The following is a 23,577-nucleotide window of genomic DNA, read 5'->3' as shown; positions in this document are numbered from 1 at the left end:
TTAATTGGGTATGCGCAGAAGTCCTGTAGGTTTGTCGTGATGGGTACTTCTATGATAATGGCCATCTCTGCTATGTGCAGATATTCAAAACTGCCGTGGGCTGGCGGTAGATTGGCTCTCGAGGAACATGTACTGGCTGAGCTCTGAGAATGAGGAGACACAGATTAATGTTGCCCGACTAGACGGATCTCTAAAGACCTCGGTGATCCATGGGATTGACAAACCGAAATGTCTGGCTGTTCACCCAGCCAAAGGGTAAGCAGTCTATATGAACACTGTGTTGCTTGTGTGAGAGAAAAGTATTGCTTGTTTTTATTGTGTTGATTTTTTTATGGATTTTAAGGGATAGTTCGCCCAAAAAAGAAAATTTGTCATCATTTACTCCACATGCAGTTAAACATAGAATCTATGTGAAAAATGTTTTCACAATAAATGTACTTTGTGTTTCATTTGTCTAGAAAAATCTACTGGACTGATGGTAATACAATAAATGTAGCCAATATGGATGGAAGTAACAGGAAGGTTCTTCATCAGAACCAGAGAGAACCAGTCGGTATGTTATGATCTTTATTCTCTCTCTTCCTCTTGTCCAACATTTACATTTATGCATTTGGCAGACCAAGGCAATTTACATTGCATAATACTATACATCGGACCTATGACCTTCCCGTTGCTGACGCTATACTCTATCCACTGAGCTACAGGAAAGCTACCTGTTCTTCAGTATTATTTGTACTATTAGTACGATTTTAGTATTATTTTATATATTTTTATTATATATATATATATATATATATATATATATAACACAGCAATCAAAGCTGACTACAAAATTGCATTCAGCACATCTAGCACAAATTGCATTAAGCACAAACTTCGCTTTTCACCTCGCTTTTTCTGCTTTACATAATTATTTTAGTATATCTCATCCCCTAACACTGCAGACAGAGCATGGGAATACATGCCACTATTATCCAAACAGTTCATTCTTAGTAAAATTTGACGTACAATCGAGAACAATTTGAAAACACTACCCATACCCTCAGATTCAGTGTCATTGTATTTTTCAACATCCCAGCACGTACATTGATAAACGAAGCATGTAGGCTTCCACCTTTTGTTTTAACGGCTGTCTTGAAGATGATGTGTGTGAGTTAAAAATCTTGTCGGTTGCTGTTGGGAGTATATCATGCACTAGCCTCTCTCTGTCGGAGCTGTCCTGGGGCTCAATTGAAATATCCTTCACTTGTCACAATCAATTTTCCCGCTCTGTCAAACTCTCACTATGTCCACTTTTGAAACGGGCTCAGGACAGAGATGCCTTTTAGTACACGATTCGGAATGTCACAAAGGGGTCGCAGGCGGGACGCGAAAACACAGGTGCACATGCGTTCATATGCATGTGTTGTTAAAACAAAATGAATATGAATGAGATCTCGTGAACACCTGGATTGCTTATCACACAGCCAGGAGATTCACTATATACAGTAACTGAGATCTCTAGGAAGTCTCATGAACTATGATATACAGTAGCAACATCTGAGCAACAAGGGCTTCCTCTGCAAATTCTCATACTAGCACTGCACAAAACATCTAATTACGGGCTAATGTGCCTTTTGTTCCCTCAGGGCTCTCGATTGACTTTCCAGCAGGCAAGATATATTGGATCAGTTCTGCCAATGGCACTATCAACAGGTGTAATCTGGACGGTAGTGGCTTCGAGGTCATCGAGAGCATGAAGAGGGACTTAACTAAAGCCACAGCTCTAGCAGTCATGGGTAAGTGACTAACTCTGTCTAATGGCCTCCTCGTAAGTGAGGCTTGAGTCAACAAAGTCTACAAAGATGGGTCACTATAGGTCTCTTGCAACGCATTTTATTGGACAGCATATGGCTTATATATGGTCTGCATGAATACAATTTGTGTATTTATTTAAACACCTGTTGGTGTCTTTGTCAAAGTATGGTTTATTTATTTAAAGGCGTTTTCAAAGCAACAATATAAACAAACGTTACTAGGGATGAAAGCCGCAAAAAAAGAGCCTGTAGAATATTTCTGAAAACATGCAAAAGACATAACCAGTAAATGACATTAGCTACCCAGTTAAAGTATGTCTAGCTAGTATTAGTAGAACTGCGACAAAGTTACACGACCCATTCAGCAAATCGTTTATTTTATCAAATTAATATACAATACATTTCAATCAATTATTTATTTTATGCAATGATTATGCAAATAAAATAGTAAGAGAAATTCATCTCAATTTAAATAATAATAAATAAAGTTATATAATTAGCCACTAGCCAGATCGATCAACCAACACAGACGGAAGTTGCCTTCTGGTCAGGCGCATGCGCCGGATGAAATGAGAAATATGTCCTACTGCTATATCTCTTCCTCATATTTGACCTACCACAGTATAAGTGGTATTCCAAAATCACTTTTTGAACGATATATACCATCATGCCACACGAATCCAGACTTTGTGCCAGCATTCTTTTCTGGCGCTGTGAGATTACCGTGCAGTGCTTCAGCAGTTCGAAACAAAGGCAAACTCAATCCATTATGTCACAATGGATTTAACCATTCCCATTTATCCCCAGGAAACAGCTTTTTCCCATCATGCAATAAGAACAGGACCAAATTTAGGTGCCCCCGAGGTGCGTAAACATACATCTCGGTGGTAAAAAGCGGAAAAGTTGGCATGATTGATTTAGCAAGATAAAGAAGACTCTGTGGGAAGACATTCATTTGATACAACACATTTTTTTAATCACCCTCTTTAAATTGTTCTTAGGACTGAAATTAAACTCTAACTATTGCCCAAAAGCTGTAATTCTAGGGATTTAAAAGGATGTTTTTGCAGAGAAACACAGGCGTGTTTGGCAGCTTCAGGAATTGCGTAACCTTTCTTTCACCCTACAGCAAATAAAAGCAGCAAGGTCTGTCACTGCGTGTCTTGACTTTTTGTATCAGTCGATTTCTCTGCGCGCGCCTCAGGTTTTGCCTAAAAATATGACTTTCTCTCGTTTTCAATTGTGTCTGACATGTTGTCTCGCACAAAATCTGTTGGATGAAATTACTCCTGCCTGTCTGGAAACACAAGCCCGTAAATCATTCATTAGCAAGTATTTATTTCCCTAAACCCTAGTTTTTAACAGATTGCACCGTATACGTGCTACAAAGGTATTAATCTTCCGAAAGCCTCTCTAGTCACGTTCTATTTAGAGCGGCCATGATGAGCCCAAAAACAAATGCAATTTGTACAAAGTGGTGACACGCTCTTTTAATTAAACAAAGTTTGTGTCATTATTAAATTGGGAGCAGAATGTGGTGTGCCACAAAGACTAATAGCTTACTTTCAAAGAAGGAGCATGGTACAGCAAAACAGCAGAATGATGCATTTGGTAGGAGCTATCTATCACAATTAATAAGCTTTTGTTGCACGAGGAGAATGCTTTCCATCACTGCTGCGAGAACATCCGAGTCTGTTCGGTGGATGGTTATGTTTCTCATTTATAGCATGACAAACGGGAAGAGATCAAATTAAGATATGTTTTCAGAACGAATGTGCTTACTGTGTCTTTTACTTGGAGACGTGTAATAGGATATGACTCCAATACCTCCAAGTACAACAAATCAATACAGAAATGCAGCAGTTGGTTGGTTGTTTATTACAGTCGAAGAAGGAAATGAACTTTTTTATCAATTTTGGCTGTTTTATGTGTTGTACCGAGAAACATCCCCCCGGAGCTGAATAACAAAAACGTGATTAGATAAGCATGTAGGTGGGCGAACGGTCCTGTAGACCTTTGAACTGGTGTGTTGTCGGTGGCAGTCTGAATTTGTTGCCTCTTTGAATGTGAACCATCTAACAACACAAAGAGATCTTTTTTGCTTTTTTGTTCTGGAAATGCATAGTGGATTTACTTTAGGCCTGATAACACAATTCAATTTATTATCATCTATAAGGGCAGATTGATCTTCTGTATTCAGTGTATATAGTGATAGACAACAAGGCAAAAGATGAAAGTCTTGCTGTAATTGATGTTATCTCTGTGAAAAGGAAGTCAACCTCGCTTCTGCGTCCGTACTCTTTATGATAAGACTATCTTCCCTTCCAAGTACACAAAACAGCACGGTTCTTTCAAATATAGGGAGTCTGTTATCATCGTGCATACGGTTCATTGTCATGCAGGTTGCCCACCGAGATCTGAAGCAGCGGTATTTATTAATATGCAGAATATCAGGGATCAAAGAGTTCGATTCAGCATAGAAACTGAAAAAATCTATATATACTATTCTGTCAGTTTTTTAAGGGAAACCACGATTTTAACAAATCAAATATTGTAGTTTGGTAACGCAATCTGGTCATTCTGTCAGGGTTTTTTATATATTGGAGAAGTTACTATCCGTGCTGGGCTCCTGTTGACTCCCTGCATATCTTATACACAAAAAATATAATAATACATGGATGCAATTATAAAAATTGGTCATTTCATTCATTTGAGCATAAAACTTCATATAAAAAGGTTTTAAGATATTGATTTAAACAGTAAAGTGTGTCTCAACTGTTTTTTATAATGATTAGTATTGTATTAGATTATGTATACTATAACTGTATAAAAATTATTAAACAGAGTCTTGAACCCAAAATGGAAAATTTCTAAACTTCCCATTTCAAACCATGGCTTTCTTTCTTCTGCAGATCAAATAGGAAGATATTTTTAAAAAAATTTGTAACCAATTGCGGTACCCATTCACTTCTATTGTATGGACACAAAACCAACGCAAGTCAATGGGTACCTACATAATTTCTTCATATACCAACTTTCTTAAAATATCTTATTTTGTGTTCTGCGGTAAGAAAGTCATACTGGTTTGTAATAACATGAGGGGGAGTAAATAGATAGTTTGGGTGAACTATCCCTTTAAGTGGAATCTTGCCACCTTTTGATATACATCTTCTTCTGTTTGTATCTCTGCTATTCTCCCCTCGGCACAACCAGCATACATGAGGGGATTGACAGAGGTTAACCCTGTTGGTGTCCCCATAAATTTGCTTTGGTTTCTGTAGCTTTACGGTTTCAGCCACCTGGCACTGAAAAATCAACCACCCGGCGTGCAGTGTGCATCCACAAAGCAATGTGGTGGTGGACAACCGATATCACTATTGATATGTAGGGCAAATGTACTCGGCAGAAACAGATGATCAGGCGGTCGAAAGTGATACTGAATGTTGGATAAATGCAGCCTCTTTATTGAAGAAATCAAATGGCTGCCTCGCATCAAAGTCACATTACTTATTAGACCGTGAAATTGTAATTGAAAAACATGATGACTGAAATGAAAGCAATTTTACTGACAGGAAGTCTCATGCTCGTGGAACAACCTGTAATGGGATGTGACCACCCAGGGAACTGCAAGATGTTGTTTAGCAGGCTTTGGCACCCCAAGACCCGTGCTTGGCTGTGATCAAACAGTTTAGGGGGACATTACACCTAGAGGCAATCACTGATGTGTCTCACAGTGGATGAGGAAAGATTAATATTGACAGAAGTGATGACCTAAGCAAGCAATCTCAAATGCCAAATACTCTTTTGGCGGCTCTGTAGGGTGTTATTTCTGCACAGCTGGCCTGAACACGAGGCTTTTAAGTAGCACTAGCATTTGTCTCTGCTTTATAAATGAAAATTACATTTACATTTAGTCATTTAGCAGACGCTTTTATCCAAAGCGACTTACAAATGAGGTAACAATGGAAGCATTTAAAAGGGATAGTTCATCCAAATATGATTTTGTTTTCATTTTCTCACAATCGTGTTACGCACCTGTATAACTTTCTTTCTTCTGCAGAAATTAAAAGATATTTAAAAGAAGTTTGGTAACCAAACAATGTTGGCTCCTTATTCATTTCTATTGTTCAGACACAAAACCATTGAGACATTTCTCAATATAACTTTTCGTCACACAGGTTTATGGACGAAAACATTTGGTTGAACTATCCCTTGAATGCATTGTAAACTATGTGTGCTTGCATTGAAATAACATACAATGTAATAATATACAGATGAATGTATTAATAAATATTAATAAATTTACAAATAATAATAATACATACAAATAAAAACAAATACATAGATATATAATAATAATAATGTATTTGTTTATTTATTTTTGCAACTACTTATAAGAGGTATTAGTCAGTATCATTATCAAGGCACCCTGGACATTGGGAAAGAGAACGTCAGCAAGGGTTAAACGATATTCAAGAACCCAAACCATGCAAGTGAAAAGAAAAAGTAGCCAAGAAAAAAATGCCTGAAAGTGATCCCAACTGAATCATTATTGTTTCATTACTCTTTGAATTTACAACCAATTATATTCTTATATAATGTGTGAACAGCCTTTTATTGTAAGTATTCCTGCTACTGTATGATTTAATAGTACACATTTGTTGATCATTTTCTTCCATTCTACCATTGAATTAATTCCAGGCATTTTTGCTTTTAACCAATATAAATGTGTGTTTCATTTATGGTTGTCACAGCTACCACTGTTTCCAACCATCCTGTAGTTCTGCAGTGCACAGATATAGTGTAGGCAACAATCTCTAAGGCCTTTTGTGTCACGCTCGGTCTTACGGAGTGAAAAAAACACAAGAGGGTTTGCTAGCTGCAGCATCTCTGTGGGAGTAGATGCACTCTGATGGCTTTCTGAATGAAGAGCCCTTGTCTTCGGCCAGGGCACGTAGCCAGGTTGCCCAAAGCTCTGCCTCATTGACTCACACTGGGAAGAGAACATGCATAATGCTCATGTCCTATCTCTTTACTTTTCTCACTCTCTCCCTCCTTCCCTCCCTCGCCCACCCGCGCGTTGTAGCACAGCGCGGTTTTGGCAGCAAATAAGAGCACAGCACCACCGGATTATGTACATGTGGTACAAAAAGGACAAACAAATGATAATGACATGTGCCTCCATTGGCAGTCAGGCCTGCTGTTTGTGTAACTTTGGGAAATAAATAATTCATCTGTTTTTCCAGGTGGCAAACTGTGGTGGGCAGATGAGGATCTGGCTCAGCTGGGGACCGTTGCCAAACGGGATGGCCGCAACCCAGCAGTGCTGCGCAATAAGACGAGTGGAGTGGTGCATATGAAGGTGTACGACAGAGACGGGCAGAAAGGTACGATCCAAGTTAAAGCCCTAAAAGACTGACCAATGGAGGTTGTTGAAGAAGATGAAAGTCACACGCAGACATAAAAAAAACGTATACCGTGAATGTGTCACTTTGAATATCATTGTCTGCCAAATGCATGAATGTAGTTAATTTTACTCTGTACATTGTTTTTGATCTCTAACTTTATTTAACATAATATCCCGAGCATATTCATAGAGATTCAGATAATGTGATTTTAGTTTCGTGAGTTTTGTCGAATAATTCACACTAATGGCAGACCCATTAATGATATACAGTAGCTTGAATAAGGAATGACCATTAAACCACTTCAAATGTAAATCTATCCAGACTCTGAATTTCTCTAGCGGCAATTAGCATCTCTATTCATAATGCAGACCTGTCTTATTACTGTCATTGATGGGTAAGCTGGACTTCCCCTAGAGCTTGTGCTAATACACAGTCGTGCAGTTTCACTGCACTTACATTTATACAATTAAGATGAGAGGAAGTCTTTAGTTACATGAAGAATATGAAGTCGTTAAGACTTAACAGGAAAGCTTTTTTGGTATAAGCGATTTGGCATAAGCGTACAAGGCCGAACATGTCAATGTATTGCTTTTCTTTGTAAAACATAAAGGAACCCCAAAATTTCACCCCACATACATATAATAATAAAATAAATAAATAACCATGTCATCATTTATTCATTCTTATGTGGTTCAATACCTATAATATCATACCTTCAATATGTGGAACACAAAAGAAGATATTTTGAAAAATGTCTGTGGTGTTGTGTCCATACAATGGAAGTCAATGGTGTCCAGTGTTATGTGGTCACCAGCGTTGTCCAAAATATTGTCTTTTGTGTTCTGCAGAAGAAAGTTAGTCATACAGGTTTGGAATGACATAAAGCGGAGTAAATGATGAAAGGATTTTTTGGATTTCTTTAACATGTCTCTTCATCGTCTCTCAGGTAGGAACGCCTGTCAGTTAAACAATGGCGGATGTTCGCAGCTCTGTCTGCCCACATCTGAAAACACTCGCACATGTGCCTGCACCATTGGCTACAATCTGCGTAGTGACCGTCTTTCTTGTGAAGGTAGGTTGCTGCCCCCAACCAGTTGTCATGATTCATTTTTCTCCACTGCAACAGTTCACTTCCCTTTTTGTTTAGCTGCTTGTTTTGTGAAATGTGCCCAAAGAAAACAGCTTGACTTTTCCCTTTTTATCACCTCTTGCTTTTTGTTGTGTGTCACAGGTCTGAGTTCCTTTCTGATGTACTCTTTTCATGAGGGGATACGAGGGATCTCACTGGATCCCGGTGACCATGCCGAGACCCTGATGCCCATCAGCGGCGCCTTGTTTGCTGTTGGCGTAGACTTTCATGCAGGTACAAACACTGCAGTTCTTTGCTATCTTCCCCTCTGTTCTCCAGCGTGTAGAAGCTCTCTCTGAATTTGCTGTGTTTAAAAGAAAGATAAGACATGTAACACATGTTTCCACTGCAGTTTTTAAATGTTGTTTCCTGTCGGATCAATGGTTCCACGGTTTCAAACCTGACTAGACTGACAGATCTTGTACAGAACAGATAAGCAACTTATACTATAACTTAAACATATCTTGTGAGTCTGAGCTACTTAAAGCTTGAGAGACCTGAACCAGTATAGTACTTTAGATATTCACCAGTCGTTTGGTGTTCAAGGGGATTTCTTGCACCATGCATTATTCATTCTGCAGAAGAGGTTGATTTGACAGCAGTTTGATGCAGATTATCCAGCCTGTTTGGAGGGGAGCGTTTCATAGTGACAGGTGGCATAAATAAAGAGTGTCAAGATGGGCCAGTTCACATGTGATGGCACCAAATTATCATTCAACAGTCAGTGATTTGAGACAATTCCATAAACATGTTCACATGCAAACACATAAGCATGTCCGCCTACTATAGTCATTTAAATGTGGCCGGTCAGACCTGACCTTTCCTTCAGTATGCAGTCCATTTAAGCCATTCTACTAAACTATTCAATTCCGGGTAAAGTGACATTAACATATGTGTTCTGAGTTCATCACACAACAGAAAAGTGTGTTATTAACCACCCAGCCAAATGTGAACGGAGAAAAAAACATTCACGTAAATAAAATAAGTTCTCAAAATCTTGGTGGTATGCCAACGCTCCGCTGTTGGTGCTGAAGCCACGACCACTCAAATTGCTCAACCTGTGTCCCCAGTAGGTTTATGTGAAGATTTTTATGTGAGGATTTCTATTCCAACACGCAAGAGTCTATGCGCGCAATATTCATCAATAGATTATCACTGAAGCACGTCGCAATCACGCACAGTGATCTTCCTTCCGTTTCGCCGTTATTCCCCTCCGTCCATTCGCGTCTGCCTTACCGTTTGCTTGTAATTTGGCGTGAGATTTGTTTAGTTGGGCGAGTGAGAGCGTGAGAGAGCATGAAAGCATGCGCGTGAGAGTTTGCAACCATGAGCTTGTGATTGAGCAGACGCCTAGTGCTAGGCGATCTAGTGAAAAGGGAAGGCCATGCCTACTCGGACGCTTCGTTGCGTCATCGATCCCCCTTTTTAGCCCCGCCCAAAGAAATCCTGAACAGAAAATGGTTAATATAATAGCAATAATAATAATTATTATTGTTATTATTATTAGTTATGTTATTACTACTAAAATATAATCACATTCATGTTTTCAGCACATGCTTATCACTCTAAAAACATTCAAATGCCTATTCAAAAGATGCAATAATCATTGAAATAAATGTTAAAATCAGTCAAATTCATCTTTAATTTAATTTGTGTTTTTTCTTTTTGTGGCAAAAAAATCTCAACTAAAGTATGAGTTTAGGAAGGAAAAGTGGTTCATAAGGCAACTGTTGCAAAACATATTATTGTCAATACTGGTATATTGTGTCACCCCTAACTATAGTACACCATACTACTACTTGCAATATACTAATAATATTATATACATTAGCAATACTACTATTAAATATGAATAATACTATACTTATTCTACTACAATGAAAAATAATCATTACTATAGTAATTATAAATATATATATATATATATTATTGTTAAAACTGTTAGCATCATCTTATGTATAATTAGTTATGTTGTTAAAAATAAATAAAAGTACTACAACTAAAATTCATTAGTCGGACAGTTCATTTTTTTACACAGTGTGTGGCTAGGGAAAAAAGGCAGAATTGCTGAGCTAAGCAAGAGAGGCATAGAGGCAGATGGTCAGAGAGTTCTGTTCGAACATTCAGCATCCCCTCATCTCAGGTAAAGAAAACCCCAGCCCTCCTCAGCCTATGACAGCTGATTACACATGCATACCATTTGCATGTTATTAAGAGGCAGCTTGTTGAAGCATAAAACAGATGAGAGACTTCCAGCTGGCTGCTGTCACATGTAAGATCCGTTAGCTGAGTGTGAATTCAGTGTTAACAGATAAACACAATAAACACTACTACTCTTGCCACATTCAGGCGTAGGGAAGAATATATGAGCTTTATTTAGAACCTGCGTCTGTCAAAATAATCTTTCAGCCAGTGACAATATTAATCACAATGGATTTGTTTCCTACAAAGTGTTTGTTGTTTTTGAGGATGAGTTTAGTTTCTATCATAATCATAAGGTTACTATTATATTAGTGATTGTTGTTAACATAAAATAAGGTAAATTAACATACGATCAAAGTCCTTTTATTTTATTTTATTTAAAAGATATGATATGGTCATGATACATTGACACAAATCGGTTTATAAATTTTGCTTTTCATAAAATTCTAACTTTATACAGGCAATGACACAGTTTACTGGACAGACATGGGCTTAAACCGTATCTCCAGAGCCAAGAGAGATCAGACATGGAGAGAGGATGTCATCACCACCGGAATCAACAGAGTAGAGGGCATTGCAGTTGACTGGATCGCTGGTTAGACACAAACATTATTTACATTGCATTACATGGACAATACAAGACGAAACGTCTAGGCAATGGTAAACTCTTGTGAGTTGAGGATGTTTTAAAGACTGCTTTGAATATACTGTATGAACATATTAAATATATAAAATAAATCTTTCAATATTTGTCTATTCAAAATACTGTAGATCTCTATATTATCCATGTATCCCCATTCAACTTGATGTAGAGATCAAACCATCTGCTGCCGATCTCCTTATTTTTATAATTCTGAAATGTAGAAGCACTAAACACTTAGATTTTGTAACAGTTTGCACATTACTGATACTGCCTCAATAAATGACATGGCTCACATCACATCTTTAAAGCTTTACATTATGCGATTACCATTACAAAATGATGCCTATTTCGCCAGGTAACCTTTACTGGACAGATCACGGTCTGAACCTCATTGAAATCGCTCGTCTGAACGGTCTCTATCGGTCTGTGGTGATATCAGAGGGTTTGGATCAGCCAAGAGCCATTGCAGTGCATCCACAGAGAGGGTACGTGACTCCTTTGAGACCTCAGAGGCAACAGATCAATTTCAGCTTCGTCTGCTATTCTGTACTCAATATAGATGCTTGGAAATATCCGAAATTTGGCAAATTACTGAGTAAATTTTAGGGAACTACACACATGCATTAGAGCAGATAATACGATGAGCTCCAGGGAGAGATACCAGAATGCCACTTCAACCCTTGAAGGTCAAATACATTTCGTGATCTGACTGTTGCTGTTTCGCCAGCATAATTGCCTTTTAAAACGTCTTCGCCTCTGCGAATGAGCCAAATTAAGAATTTAAGGCCAGCAGATATGCGTCTCCATTAAACCAGAGACCCATTTTGTAGTTCTTGTGCCCCATTATGGGATTGTTTCTGTAAATGGGGTCAGGATAAAGTGTTTCAGTTCTTGACAGATTTGTCTGCATTTGCCTTCAATTTGATGTTTACACCCTGGAATTAGAATTATGCCGCTAGTAGACACGTGTCAGGCATACGAGATGTTTTATTTCGTCCAACATTATCAGATCGCAGCAGACAGAATCAGGAGTGTGTAGCCTCTAAATCCCAGGCATCCAGAAAAACAGCTTTCCATTCAAGCTTGAGGCTATAAAAGCTGTCTCTTCCTCATAGGGGTTATCAAACTTTGGATGACATTTTCTTGGTGGTGGGACAAAAGTTAGGGGTGATTCTTCAGTTAGGGGCACTTCGGACTGCTTGATATTTTGATTAATGAACTTTGTCAAACTTTTTTTGTCTAAACATTTTATTTGCATAGGGCTTTTTAAAGTAAAAGCGTAAAAGCAGCTTAACAAATGCTTTAAGCCACAAGTGAGGTACTAAACAATGCCATAAGAACCTTAAACATCAACACTGCTTTACACAGGTTATCTTTGGTGAAAAAAGGTTATTTAGACTCTATTAAGGTAAGATTAAAATGGATCCTTTAATACCCTTTGATTAAATGGTTCTTTGGTGAAACAAACAGAAAAAGGCATTGTGGTGAAGAACCTTTTGTGGCACCTTTATAATTTGGCATCAAAAAGATATTGGCCTCAATCGACCCTTAAAGTGAATTTTGGTGTGATATTATAAAGGATAGTGTTTATTACGGTTGCTGTGAATTTCTTGGTAAAAAAGTTAAATAAGTTAAGTAAAACAACATAACAGTCTGGTAAAAAGGTTAAATAAGTTAAGTTAAACAGTCAGTTAAAGGTCCAGTGTATGATATTTAGCGGCATCTATCAGTGAGGTCGTGCATTGCAACCAACGGCTCACTCCACTCCACCCCTCCCTCCTCCCTTTCGAAGCACGCTTTTGGCTAACACGGAACAAAGATGTTTTTTAACGTATTTACGTAATGTGTTCTGTGGAGTAGTTTGTCCGTTTAGGGCTACTGTAGAAACAACATAACAAACTCCATGCAAGGGGTGTATGTAGATAGAAATAGCTCTTCCGAGGTAATCAAAAATATAAAAAAGTATATTATATTGCAGTTCTGTCAATAGATCAGTCAAAAGATTCTACACTATACGTTTAAGTTTGGTTGATGAATTTTACAATTACAGCTGCTCCGAGATCATGATATAAAACTTAAGTTTGATTCAACTTTAATTGTCTTTTAACCGCACTTTGCAAAGTTAAGTGCAAACTATATGTTTTATGATTTTAAGCGGAGTGAAATTCAATATCAGATTGAGCTTTTCAACTCAAGCAATTATAGATATACAATGCAAAAAAAGTATAATGTATCTTAAAATGTAGAACCATCCTTTAAAAGAATCCCAAATTAAAGAAACACCCTTATAACCAATATTTTTAAAACATGTTTATTTGTTGGTAATCTGAATCTGGTATTTCTATATACAGTTACTTATTCTGGACCGAGTGGGGGAAAAATCCTTGCATAGGTCGTGCACGACTGGACGGTTCAGATCAGGTGACGCTGGTCAGTTCTGGTATCGCCTGGCCAAATGGAATCACCATCGACTATGAGGTAAGGCAGCGGCTCTGGAGGGCCACTGTCCTGCTGTGTTTGACTACTGATGGAGCTAAACCCTGCCGGACAGTCGCCCTCCAACACCCGAGTCGTCTAACTGCTAAGGTGTTGTGATTCCACTTGCTCGCTCGACTTGCCATCTCTCTTCCTCTGATGCTGATAAAATGGAGCCGCTCAAAGGAAGAGCCGCTGATGTGCATTTTCAAATTGGTTTCTAGGAAAATAGATTATACTGGTGCGACGCCAGGACCGACAAGATCGAGAGAATCAACCTTGAAACCGGGGAGGGCCGAGAGATTGTACTGTCAGCCGCCAATGTGGACCTGTTCTCGGTGGCCGTGTTCGGGGCTTACATTTACTGGTCTGACAGGTAATTTATTATTTTACTAAGTGCTACGCTCTCCAAAGTGGCCCGCGGAGCCAGCTGCTACGGTCTCAAAGGATTAACCCCGTGCGAGCAAGGTTATTATGAGACCTGCCGTACCGTTATGTCGTTCGCGGGCCTTATGTAAATAGGGTGTGAGCCACTGGCAAGGTGACGTTTCTCCAACTTGGCTGCTAAAGCAGCTTTCTTGTGTATTCCGATGAGCCCTGCTGGTTTTAATTAGATAACTGCCACGATTATGCTGATGATGTCAGAGTTTCTCACTGTGCTGTCTGTGGCAGAGCTCACGCCAACGGTTCCATCCGACGCGGATTCAAGAACGATGCCAGCGACGCCGTCACAATGAGAAGTGGTCTGGGCGTCAACCTGAAGGATGTGAAAGTGTTTAACAGAGGCCGGGAGAAAGGTTGAGGTTTCAACTTTCTTTCTTTAATGCCACATATGGTTTCTAAGTTCATTCAAGATTATTGGTTGTCATTTACTAATCATAAAACACACAATAAAATCCTTTATATAGACGGTCTCAAAGCGATTACTGCACATTTGTGGTCCAAACTTAACTTCCGATACACATCCGCATTTCTGATAACAAGCAAGAGAAAAAACAAGTAGATTACATTAGCTGGCAAGTTAAAGCATAAAGGTTTGTCTAAATTGCATATTTAATACAATTATTATACAATAAAAGATTATTATAAATTAATATTAATAGAAATTAATCGTAACTCTCAGATAAGATGTACTGTAGTGTCACTTAGTTATTAAAAATTTTTTTTATATACAAGAAAAACATATTGATAAATGACAATTTGAAAATATTCAGGCTTTCATATACAGTATACACACATTAGACACACTGATGTTTTTATCTATTTACCAAAACCATTGACTTTAAGTTACAAGTTGCACAACACTATCGCCAATAGCAGCTCATCCAGCGACGTTTTTGTGTGATTGTCATATGCAGGAACTAACCCTTGCGCAAGAAGTAACGGAGGCTGTCAGCAGCTCTGTTTTCACCTTGGAAGCGGTAGAAGGACGTGTTCCTGCGCTCATGGCTACTTGGCCGAAGACGGCTTCGCCTGCCAGAGATACGAGGGCTATCTTCTCTACTCCGAAAGAACCATCTTGAAAAGCATCCACCTGTCAGACGAGAGCGATCTCAACTCCCCCCTTCAGCCGTTCGAGAACCCGGACTACTTCAAGAACGTCATCGCCCTGGCCTTCGACTACCGTCAGGAGAACTCGAATCGCAACCGCATCTTCTTCAGCGACATCCACTTCGGGAACATTCAGATGATCAACGATGATTGGTCGGGAAGACAAGTCGTAGTTGATGGTAAGTCTAGCTCATCTTTGATTTAGGGTGTTCATACGTCGCTGTTTCCATAGTAAAAACTTCTTGACAATCGTTCTCTGCCATGAAAGATGTGCAGCAAAGCTTTGTTTCTACAGATCCGGCTGTTTGTTTGTTTTAAGCCTGTCGACGTCCTGATGCAGACTCATCGTGGTCGCCCGCGTGTTGTTAAATGTTCTGCCGCCAGAACCATTCCAGTCTCTTAGCAGCTATTTGTAAAAGGCCATTTGTTGGAAACCTTAAGTGGCGATGCTTTTGATGTACAGGGTTCGATGCATCCAACATCTTGTAAAAGTGTTATAATCGCTACCTCCATTTTTCCTCCACTAAATGGGACCAATTTAACTGTCAAAAAAGATGTCTCAAACACTGAATCTTTCTCCGTGTCCCCACCTTTGATGGATTAAAATCGCTCGTCTCATTTCCGCCGTCCGCAAACTGTAACAGAAATATGAATGGAAAGGGGGTGAAATTTGTCAAGATCCTGCCTGTCACTGTTGTTGGAAAGTTCAGAATATGATTATTGATTTCTCCGTGTACGCTGCATACGGCAGGCACTTCTGCCGCGGTCGATAGAAGTGTCTGGTGGTGGTCCACAATGAAAACCAAATATGACTTACGACTGTGCATTATCCAGTTACGATGTAATGAGCCAAATGTGCCTGTGTTTGTTCTTTTCATTGTAGCCACGCATAGAAAACAGACGCATGCATATTTTCAGGTGTTTGTGAAGTTCGCATTGTTATTTCAAATTCAAAATCCATAACGTCATTATTCGGGTTCAAATGGTACGTTTTTTTATAATTGATATCGATTATTTCAGTGAGACAAGGGCTCTACATTTCTGCCTAGTCAGTGCAGTGTTCTTGCATGAAAGTAGTTTCTTAAGGAAAAGTTTCAGACAGGCTTCTGAGGCACCAGAACATCACGTCTGGTAATCTAGAATTAATTAAAGGGAGCTTTAGAGATAACCAAGCAAATATTTAATAACGTCAGAACTTATTTCTCAGAAGAAACGGATGAAATCAATCATCAGTAAAAAAAATGCATATACAAAATTAATTTCTACCTCCAGATACTGCTTGATAAGATATTGAAGCTCCAAACACAGTCATGGATAATAGCCGAAGTTAACTATATACAGTTTTATATGTGCTGCCTTAGAATGCTACAATGATTACACATAATGATTATAAATGATTGATTGAAATAAATGGTTATAAATGATACTAAAATTATTTTTCATGATATATGAACATTTTATTTACGAAATATGCATTTTGATATGAAAGCATTATCCAGTATGCATAACGTGCATATTAATTTAGAAAATAAATTAAATGTACTGGATGATTAGTCGATAATTAAGCAACAGTTTATTATTTTTGACACATTTGGGCAATTCCAGCGTTAAAAATGTTACATTTTCAGTCTAATTTTTTCAAATGAATTTATGTAATTATTACCAATATTTGGATTTTCTTTACATAGAGTTTTATATATATAAGCATGCATGTTTTCTGTTTTGAGAAGACTATTTGTCTGTTATGCATGTGACAAATAAGGACTCATGTTTTTTAGGCACATACTTTGTAGAATTTCTGTGAATTAAAATATACAAACCTGAAGCAATAATAGAAATGGCTCTTCATAGATGACAAAATAATCAATTTATGAATAATATGTACCGTTATGGATACTTGACTGTGGCAAGCTATATGCTCCAGTGTATGAAATAGCGGCATCTAACAGTGAGGTTGCGAATTGCAACCATTTGCGTACTACACCCTTCCCTTTCGAAGCACTACGGTGGCTGACACCGGACAAAGGTGTGGTCACGTTTTTGCTTCTTTGCTGAAGGAGATAACGTATTTATGAAATGAGATCTGTAGAGCAGTTTGTCCATTCAGTGTAACTGTAGAAACAACATGGTGAGTTCCTAGCACTGCAGTGAATGTAGAGAGAAATAGCTCAAGCTTTAAGGTAAAAAAGACGCTTCATTATGTAAGTTCTTTATGCACCTTTGAAGACATAGTTATATGTATTATATTGCATTTCAGTCAATAGATCCTCTCAGAAAATTACACATTGGACCTTTAAAAACTTTATATAACTGTAGGTACAGTATTTTAACCACCGAATATTGACATCTGACCTATCAATGGTGAAAACCTTTAATAAAATTCTTCTTAAAGGGATACTTCACCCAAAAAGTGGTAGACACCTGTCCCGACATCTCGTGTGACGCATGTAACCGCATATCTCTTTTACAGTCTTTGATATTGTTTGTCATCACAAAAGTTTATTTGTGTTTTAAAACGCCTGCCCATTTAAACTTTCTATCGATTCCTCACTCGAAGTTTACACACAGACGTCAGTTCTTATACAGCGCAAAGCTACAAGCAAGGTTTCTATTGTGACTTTTTGCGCATCTTATATACTGTGAAATACAAGGTTATGTCAAAAACACACGAAAGCAGTCCATTGGGTCTTAAATGAAATTATACAGTCGGATCTATATCACTGTATCTATGCTTTGCGTCGTGTTGTGATCACACTGTCTCATTTCAGATAATGTATTCCATTATTCCTTATGTATAGACTAAAAACCTACTGCTGTTTTTGTCGTCAATGATAATGAAACAACAAAATACAAAATCATGAACTGCTCTTGACTAAAGAAGTTTTCTATCTGTTAAAGCATTGTTTTTATTTTATTTATACAGTGAAGCAGTGTTTCATTTCTACATTATTCAGTTTCTTTTTAAAATGCTACCGGACTGTTAAACAGACCCACTGTACCTGATAGTAAAATCAAATGGTGAAATAAGATAAGTCTGTCATCCTTTCTTTCTTTCTTTATTTCTTTCTTTCTTTCTTTCTTTCTTTCTTTCTTTCTTTCTTTCTTTCTTTCTTTCTTTCTTTTGAAGCACACCTACAGTATCCCTGTACACTTGTCCACCAGCCCAGCAAAAAAGTCCATTGGTCCAGTCTCTGAATGTATTAAGAGAATAAACACTTTTCTACAGCTAACTGATTTTAAGTCATCAAAATCCCATTTTAAATATATACAGTAGACTAAACTCTTCCAAAAAAGTGGAAACGTAATGGCTGTTATTATAAATTATTGCAAAAAAATCTAATAAAAATTTAATCCGGACTGCCCTTAATTTTAGTTTAGAGCAATTTCAAATTGAAACAGATTTTATGATAATATCATTAACTTGTTAAAATTGTTACATTTTTTACAATGTAATAAAATACTTTATTTATTCTAGAAGGTTGAGGGGCCTCCAAAATAAATCTTGCCTAGGGCCTCCAGATGTTTAGAGCCGGCCCTGCCTTGGAGGTTGGAATTTTCAACCTTTTTGTTCAGCCTACACTTCCCTGACACTCAACCGACTGTCACGACACGTCTGCCGCACTGTAACATTCACACAGTTTTCCTCCACCTCTATTCGTTTGAACATGAGATCCTCATTCCGAGTGAAGCAGAGATGTTTCAGCTAGAGGTTTTAATGGCGTCTCCACACTTGAGCTGCACTTTCTCTTCTAGAGATGAAAGCCAATCTCAGACACCTTAACCGCACACTTAGACGCGTATGCTAACACACACACATGCTTCACATCCTGTCAGTGGGATCGGGTAAGGATGTTAATAATCCATATTTCCCTAATGAAGTCATACATCCCCTGTTAATTACTCTCTGGCCTCTCCAACAACTTTCTGCAGCGCAATCTGTCAGCCACTTTCTATTGTGAATGATTTATTAGTGATGGACTACCATAGTCTTCTCTCAATTGTTTCACAGAGAATCATCTTTTAGCCTCAATAGTTCACTCAAAAATTGTAATTCTGTCATTATTTACTCAACTCTTTTCATACCAGATACGACTTTCTTGTTTAGAAGAAAGTCGAAACGACTCCGGGGGGTTGATCAATTTCTTTGTGAAACAACAAATTTGTGAGAAAAGGCGTGTTGAACATAGTTGTCATTTTACATTTTGTCTTAAGACATAAAAGAAAACCAAACAAAAGAATTTCATGACCATTTTATTTGGAAATAAAATGGTTATTTATAATGTTTTCATTATTACATAATGTGTATGCGATATGGGACAGGGATATAAAAATCATTGAGTAATGGGTTACATAGACCATTTAACAGAACGAAAACCATGGTCTAGAAGCACTTTCTGTTTCAGTTTTCTCACACACGGATGTTAGAACAAAATCAACCAACATTGATACTGATGTCAAATATGTGAAAATATATATGAAATTTTAAATAATAAACTGAAACAGGAAGTTCTAGACCAATGATTTCAAATGGGTCTATATATAAAAAAGGTACTATCATGATAAATCATAACTGCTGTAAGTTAAATCTGTTGACGTTTTTGCATTGTCTGGGCATATTTAAGGAGAGATTTTTCTTAATGGATTTGAATATGTTTTAAGAGTAATATTCTGTTGATCAATTGCTGAAACTAATAGCTTTCAAACAGAAAAACATTTAATGTTATAGCATAAATTATGTTGGAACGCTCTTTGGTAAGGCTATTTTTCTTCTGTACAGATTGACATTGCAGTGTGTTTTGTTTTTTCTAGGTGTGGGTTCAGTTGAGGGTTTGGCTTACCATCGTTCCTGGGATACAATCTACTGGACAAGCACCACCACCTCAAGCATCAGCAGACACACAGTAGACCAGAGCCGACATGGAGCCTTCACCAGGCAGACCGTTGTCACTATGTCTGAGGATGACCACCCCCACGTTTTGGCCTTAGATGAATGTCAAAAGTGAGTGAATGTAATTGGTCAGTTGGGTATATAAAGCTGTTGCTACTTCCTTTCTCTCTGAAGAGGAATTTGATGCAATACTGACCACTTACATAGAGTGCTTTTAAAAAGTGTATCCAGAACTAAAATTCAGTCGCATGCAATTCATTTATTTTATCTTTGTTTTTATATTCATGTATTTTGATGGATGCTCTTAATCAAGGTACATATTTTTACCGTCACTTGTGTTCCCTAGTAACTATGGAAAGCTAATTTTTTTGTCCTTAAACCGTGCCTCCAGTGTATAGCGCTTTTGCGGACGTTATCTTTAGAAAAATCATTTCGTTGACGTGAAATGTAAAACCACATTGATTTTTATGTCTGGAGGAAATGTATTGACTTTTAAAATCGAGAGCAATTGATTTGTCACGCGCTAAAAATCTTAAAGCATATGCCGATGTCAATCAAAAAAGGAAGGAAAACATTTTAATTAGTCTGACCTCTTCAGATGCGCGGGGCACCGAGCGAAATTGGTTGCGGAGAGAATATTTTTATTCTTGGTCTAGCGATTCTCCAGACAGAGCATATTCACCTACGTATATATCCCTGTGTGAGATATTGATATTCAGAAATATGTGCCAACCTTGAGTTCACCGACTACATTAAACTCTCAACCTTGGAGGGGATATGCTTACTTGGTTATCTGGCACTTTTTCAAATGGACTTAAGCTGTTAATTACAATCTAACCTGAAATGATTCATCGACACAGAATGTCAGCATGTATCACTAATTTTCAATTAGCCCGTGGACGTGGACTGTGAAAGGAATTTTTTTAAAGGAAACGTCAAAGAGGTCCTAAGGGCCTCTCCTTCTACTATTATTTATGAAATCGATGAAAATCCCCCATGCCATACAGCAGGTGTATTAAAACAGGTGGCGGTATTGAATTCTCAATATTGTCGTCTGTAAAATCCATTTAATTCTCTCGCCTTAATGTATTTTGAAGCCTCGTGTTCTGGACCAATTGGAACGAGCAGCGGGCCAGTATCGTGCGCTCCACTCTTGCGGGGAACAATATGAAAGTCATCATTAGCACGGATGTATTCACTCCTAACGGTCTCACCATTGACCATAAAGCAGAGAAGTTGTATTTTTCTGATGGCACCCTGGGCAAGATTGAACGATGTGAATATGACGGCTCCCAGAGACATGTGAGTAGGAGGCTTTTTGTTCAATTCAAAGATGTTTTGAGGGATTCTAAGAAATAAAAATTTGCCTGACCACATTCAACCTCATGGGTATGTTTGCTGAAATACTTTTTTTTCTTCTTTTCTGGTAAACATATCAACAGTACACATCCTTCAAAATATTTATTTATTTCTCAAAACAAAATATTTATGACTTAAATAAAACAGTCAAATGGCCAAAAATCTACAAATGAGTGCACCAAAATAATGATTATTAAGACACAGGGGCGCAAAGTGATAAATACTTTTTTTAAATGAAGCTCTGAAATAATTTAACACACTAACAAAAGATGAATTTATTTGAACAGCAGAATTGCACATGAAAAAACTGTTTTCACAAAATGTACAGTAGCTTACGCCATCTTGTTTTATGTTTTAAGTTTAAAACAAGTTTTTGCCTCAAGTTAATCTCAAATATAAATAAATTATAATAAACACTGTAATATTCCATAACAAATTGTTATTTAGATTTCATGTTGACTTCAACAAATATTTTTACTGGAAAACAAGACAAATATACTTTACGTCTTGAAACGTTTTGCTTTTGTTATCGTTTTGATCTTGTTTTCCTTACTTCTTTGCTTGTTTGTTTATCACAATTCGTATGATGTAATTTTAGGATGATGTTCAATCAAATACTTTTAATCGTCGTGGCATTCTACCGAGCGCTTCCTACACTATGTCTGAAACGTAAACCTCAATTGGCCGTTTCACCGGGTCACATCATCTTGATGATAATGACTTGATGACCACCCAAAGGACGGACCACCCTTTGGAGTTATTAGCTCCCGCTCGTGCCAAATCTGTTGACCCTTCTCAAGATCAATTTAATTGAAAAGAATTATCCACTTTGAAGCGTCACACCAAAGAGTTTACGAGAGTTCTTCAACCCCCCAATTAAGAGCACTAGTGGTAATGAAAGCTTATTTTGAGGCTCCTACTGGGCTGCTTATCAACTAGCCAATTAAACTGTGAAGAATTAAGCAAAACTAAATCAACATGACTGTTGGCAAATTGCCTTGCTGTTTGAGTCTCCCAACTGGTGTTATTGAAGGGGATTGTGTGGTGATGCTGAATCCAAGCTCAACCGTACGCATGGTTAGGCTGTTTCGCGCAGTTACATAACTGAATGGGAGCCAATCTGTTGCGCTGTCGGCGCCATCGTTTACATTAAACTATCTGAGCAAAAAGGATTGTTACTCCTTCAGGGTTTCATAATAGCTCATCACAACTGTGGACAAACACATGTACCGTAGCTACTGTATAGTTGTCCGCCCAAAACTCTATTCAACATCTTTTTGATTAGATAAATAGAGATAATTAGTATTGGAGCAGAACGCTTGCACCCCTAAATTTAATTCAGAATCAATATGCTCCGTCAAAAACCATCTGGCGCGCTCCCCACTCTGAGATCTCCAGTTGTTGTTTGCTCAAGCTGGGCTCTCTCAATCAACACCTGTCCTATTTTTCCCACCGTGGTGGCAGGGCTAATGCGATCATGGATACATGCGTACCTGTTAATGGTTGGGTCTCCTGAGCCGTGGGACATCCCCCCGCCCCACAGCCCGGTAACTCCCTGAAGGAGTCGCTTGATGTATATCTATGTCCGTCACCGTGACACGTACATTAACACTCGCAGGATCTGGGCTAAACTGGTTGCTGGGGGATTCTTTGGAGCGGGTGTCCTATGCCAACACATTAGTTTTAAGCCCCTCACGGAGACTTTCCAGTGGTCTTCGGAGTGTGTTTTTAGACCTTGTTTATTAATTGTAAGTCATTGGTTTGCTCCTGCGTTAGATATTCATGTGCGTTGAGCAGGTGGCTTTAAACATAGTACGTGTATACTGGAGGGAGGAGATGGGTCACTTTTCGAAAGATTAATGGGAGGAATCACAGTGGAGTTAAAGTCCCGGTGAACAGGAAGTTGCGATCGTTTTTACTTCGGTATTGTGACGCATTTCCGAGTGAAAGGGATTTTTGAAAAGGCAACATAGTGGCCGTGGCTTTCCTTTTTCTCTGCATTTTCCATGCTTCGCAGATGGATAGTCATTACAGGACGGAAGTGCATTTTCAGATTTTCACTGAGGTTTATGAGGGCACACTATTTGTAAAAAGAGAATGACCCACATTGAAACACTATTTACAAA

The 23,577-nt window shown here is 38.1% G+C and overlaps 1 protein-coding gene across 1 annotated transcript in view; it reads left to right on the top strand.

The window, feature by feature from the left end:
* The window catches only part of lrp1bb (low density lipoprotein receptor-related protein 1Bb), a gene marked incomplete at its 5' end in the record, with an annotated part of 226,997 nt that overhangs the window by 148,254 nt on the left and 55,166 nt on the right, over positions 1 to 23,577 (top strand). The window contains 14 exons of the mRNA XM_079463519.1: positions 81 to 255; positions 459 to 553; positions 1,629 to 1,778; positions 7,043 to 7,183; positions 8,151 to 8,276; positions 8,436 to 8,567; positions 10,996 to 11,130; positions 11,534 to 11,663; positions 13,530 to 13,656; positions 13,878 to 14,029; positions 14,326 to 14,450; positions 15,012 to 15,383; positions 20,014 to 20,203; positions 21,190 to 21,394. Of these exons, the coding sequence (XP_079319645.1) occupies positions 81 to 255; positions 459 to 553; positions 1,629 to 1,778; positions 7,043 to 7,183; positions 8,151 to 8,276; positions 8,436 to 8,567; positions 10,996 to 11,130; positions 11,534 to 11,663; positions 13,530 to 13,656; positions 13,878 to 14,029; positions 14,326 to 14,450; positions 15,012 to 15,383; positions 20,014 to 20,203; positions 21,190 to 21,394 (2,255 nt within the window). The remainder of the gene's footprint in view (positions 1 to 80; positions 256 to 458; positions 554 to 1,628; positions 1,779 to 7,042; positions 7,184 to 8,150; positions 8,277 to 8,435; positions 8,568 to 10,995; positions 11,131 to 11,533; positions 11,664 to 13,529; positions 13,657 to 13,877; positions 14,030 to 14,325; positions 14,451 to 15,011; positions 15,384 to 20,013; positions 20,204 to 21,189; positions 21,395 to 23,577) is intronic.

Source organism: Barbatula barbatula (genome assembly GCF_947034865.1).
Source record: "Barbatula barbatula genome assembly, chromosome: 9".
NCBI classification, from domain to species: domain Eukaryota; kingdom Metazoa; phylum Chordata; class Actinopteri; order Cypriniformes; family Nemacheilidae; genus Barbatula; species Barbatula barbatula.
This window is presented reverse-complemented; position numbering and strand designations above follow the sequence as displayed.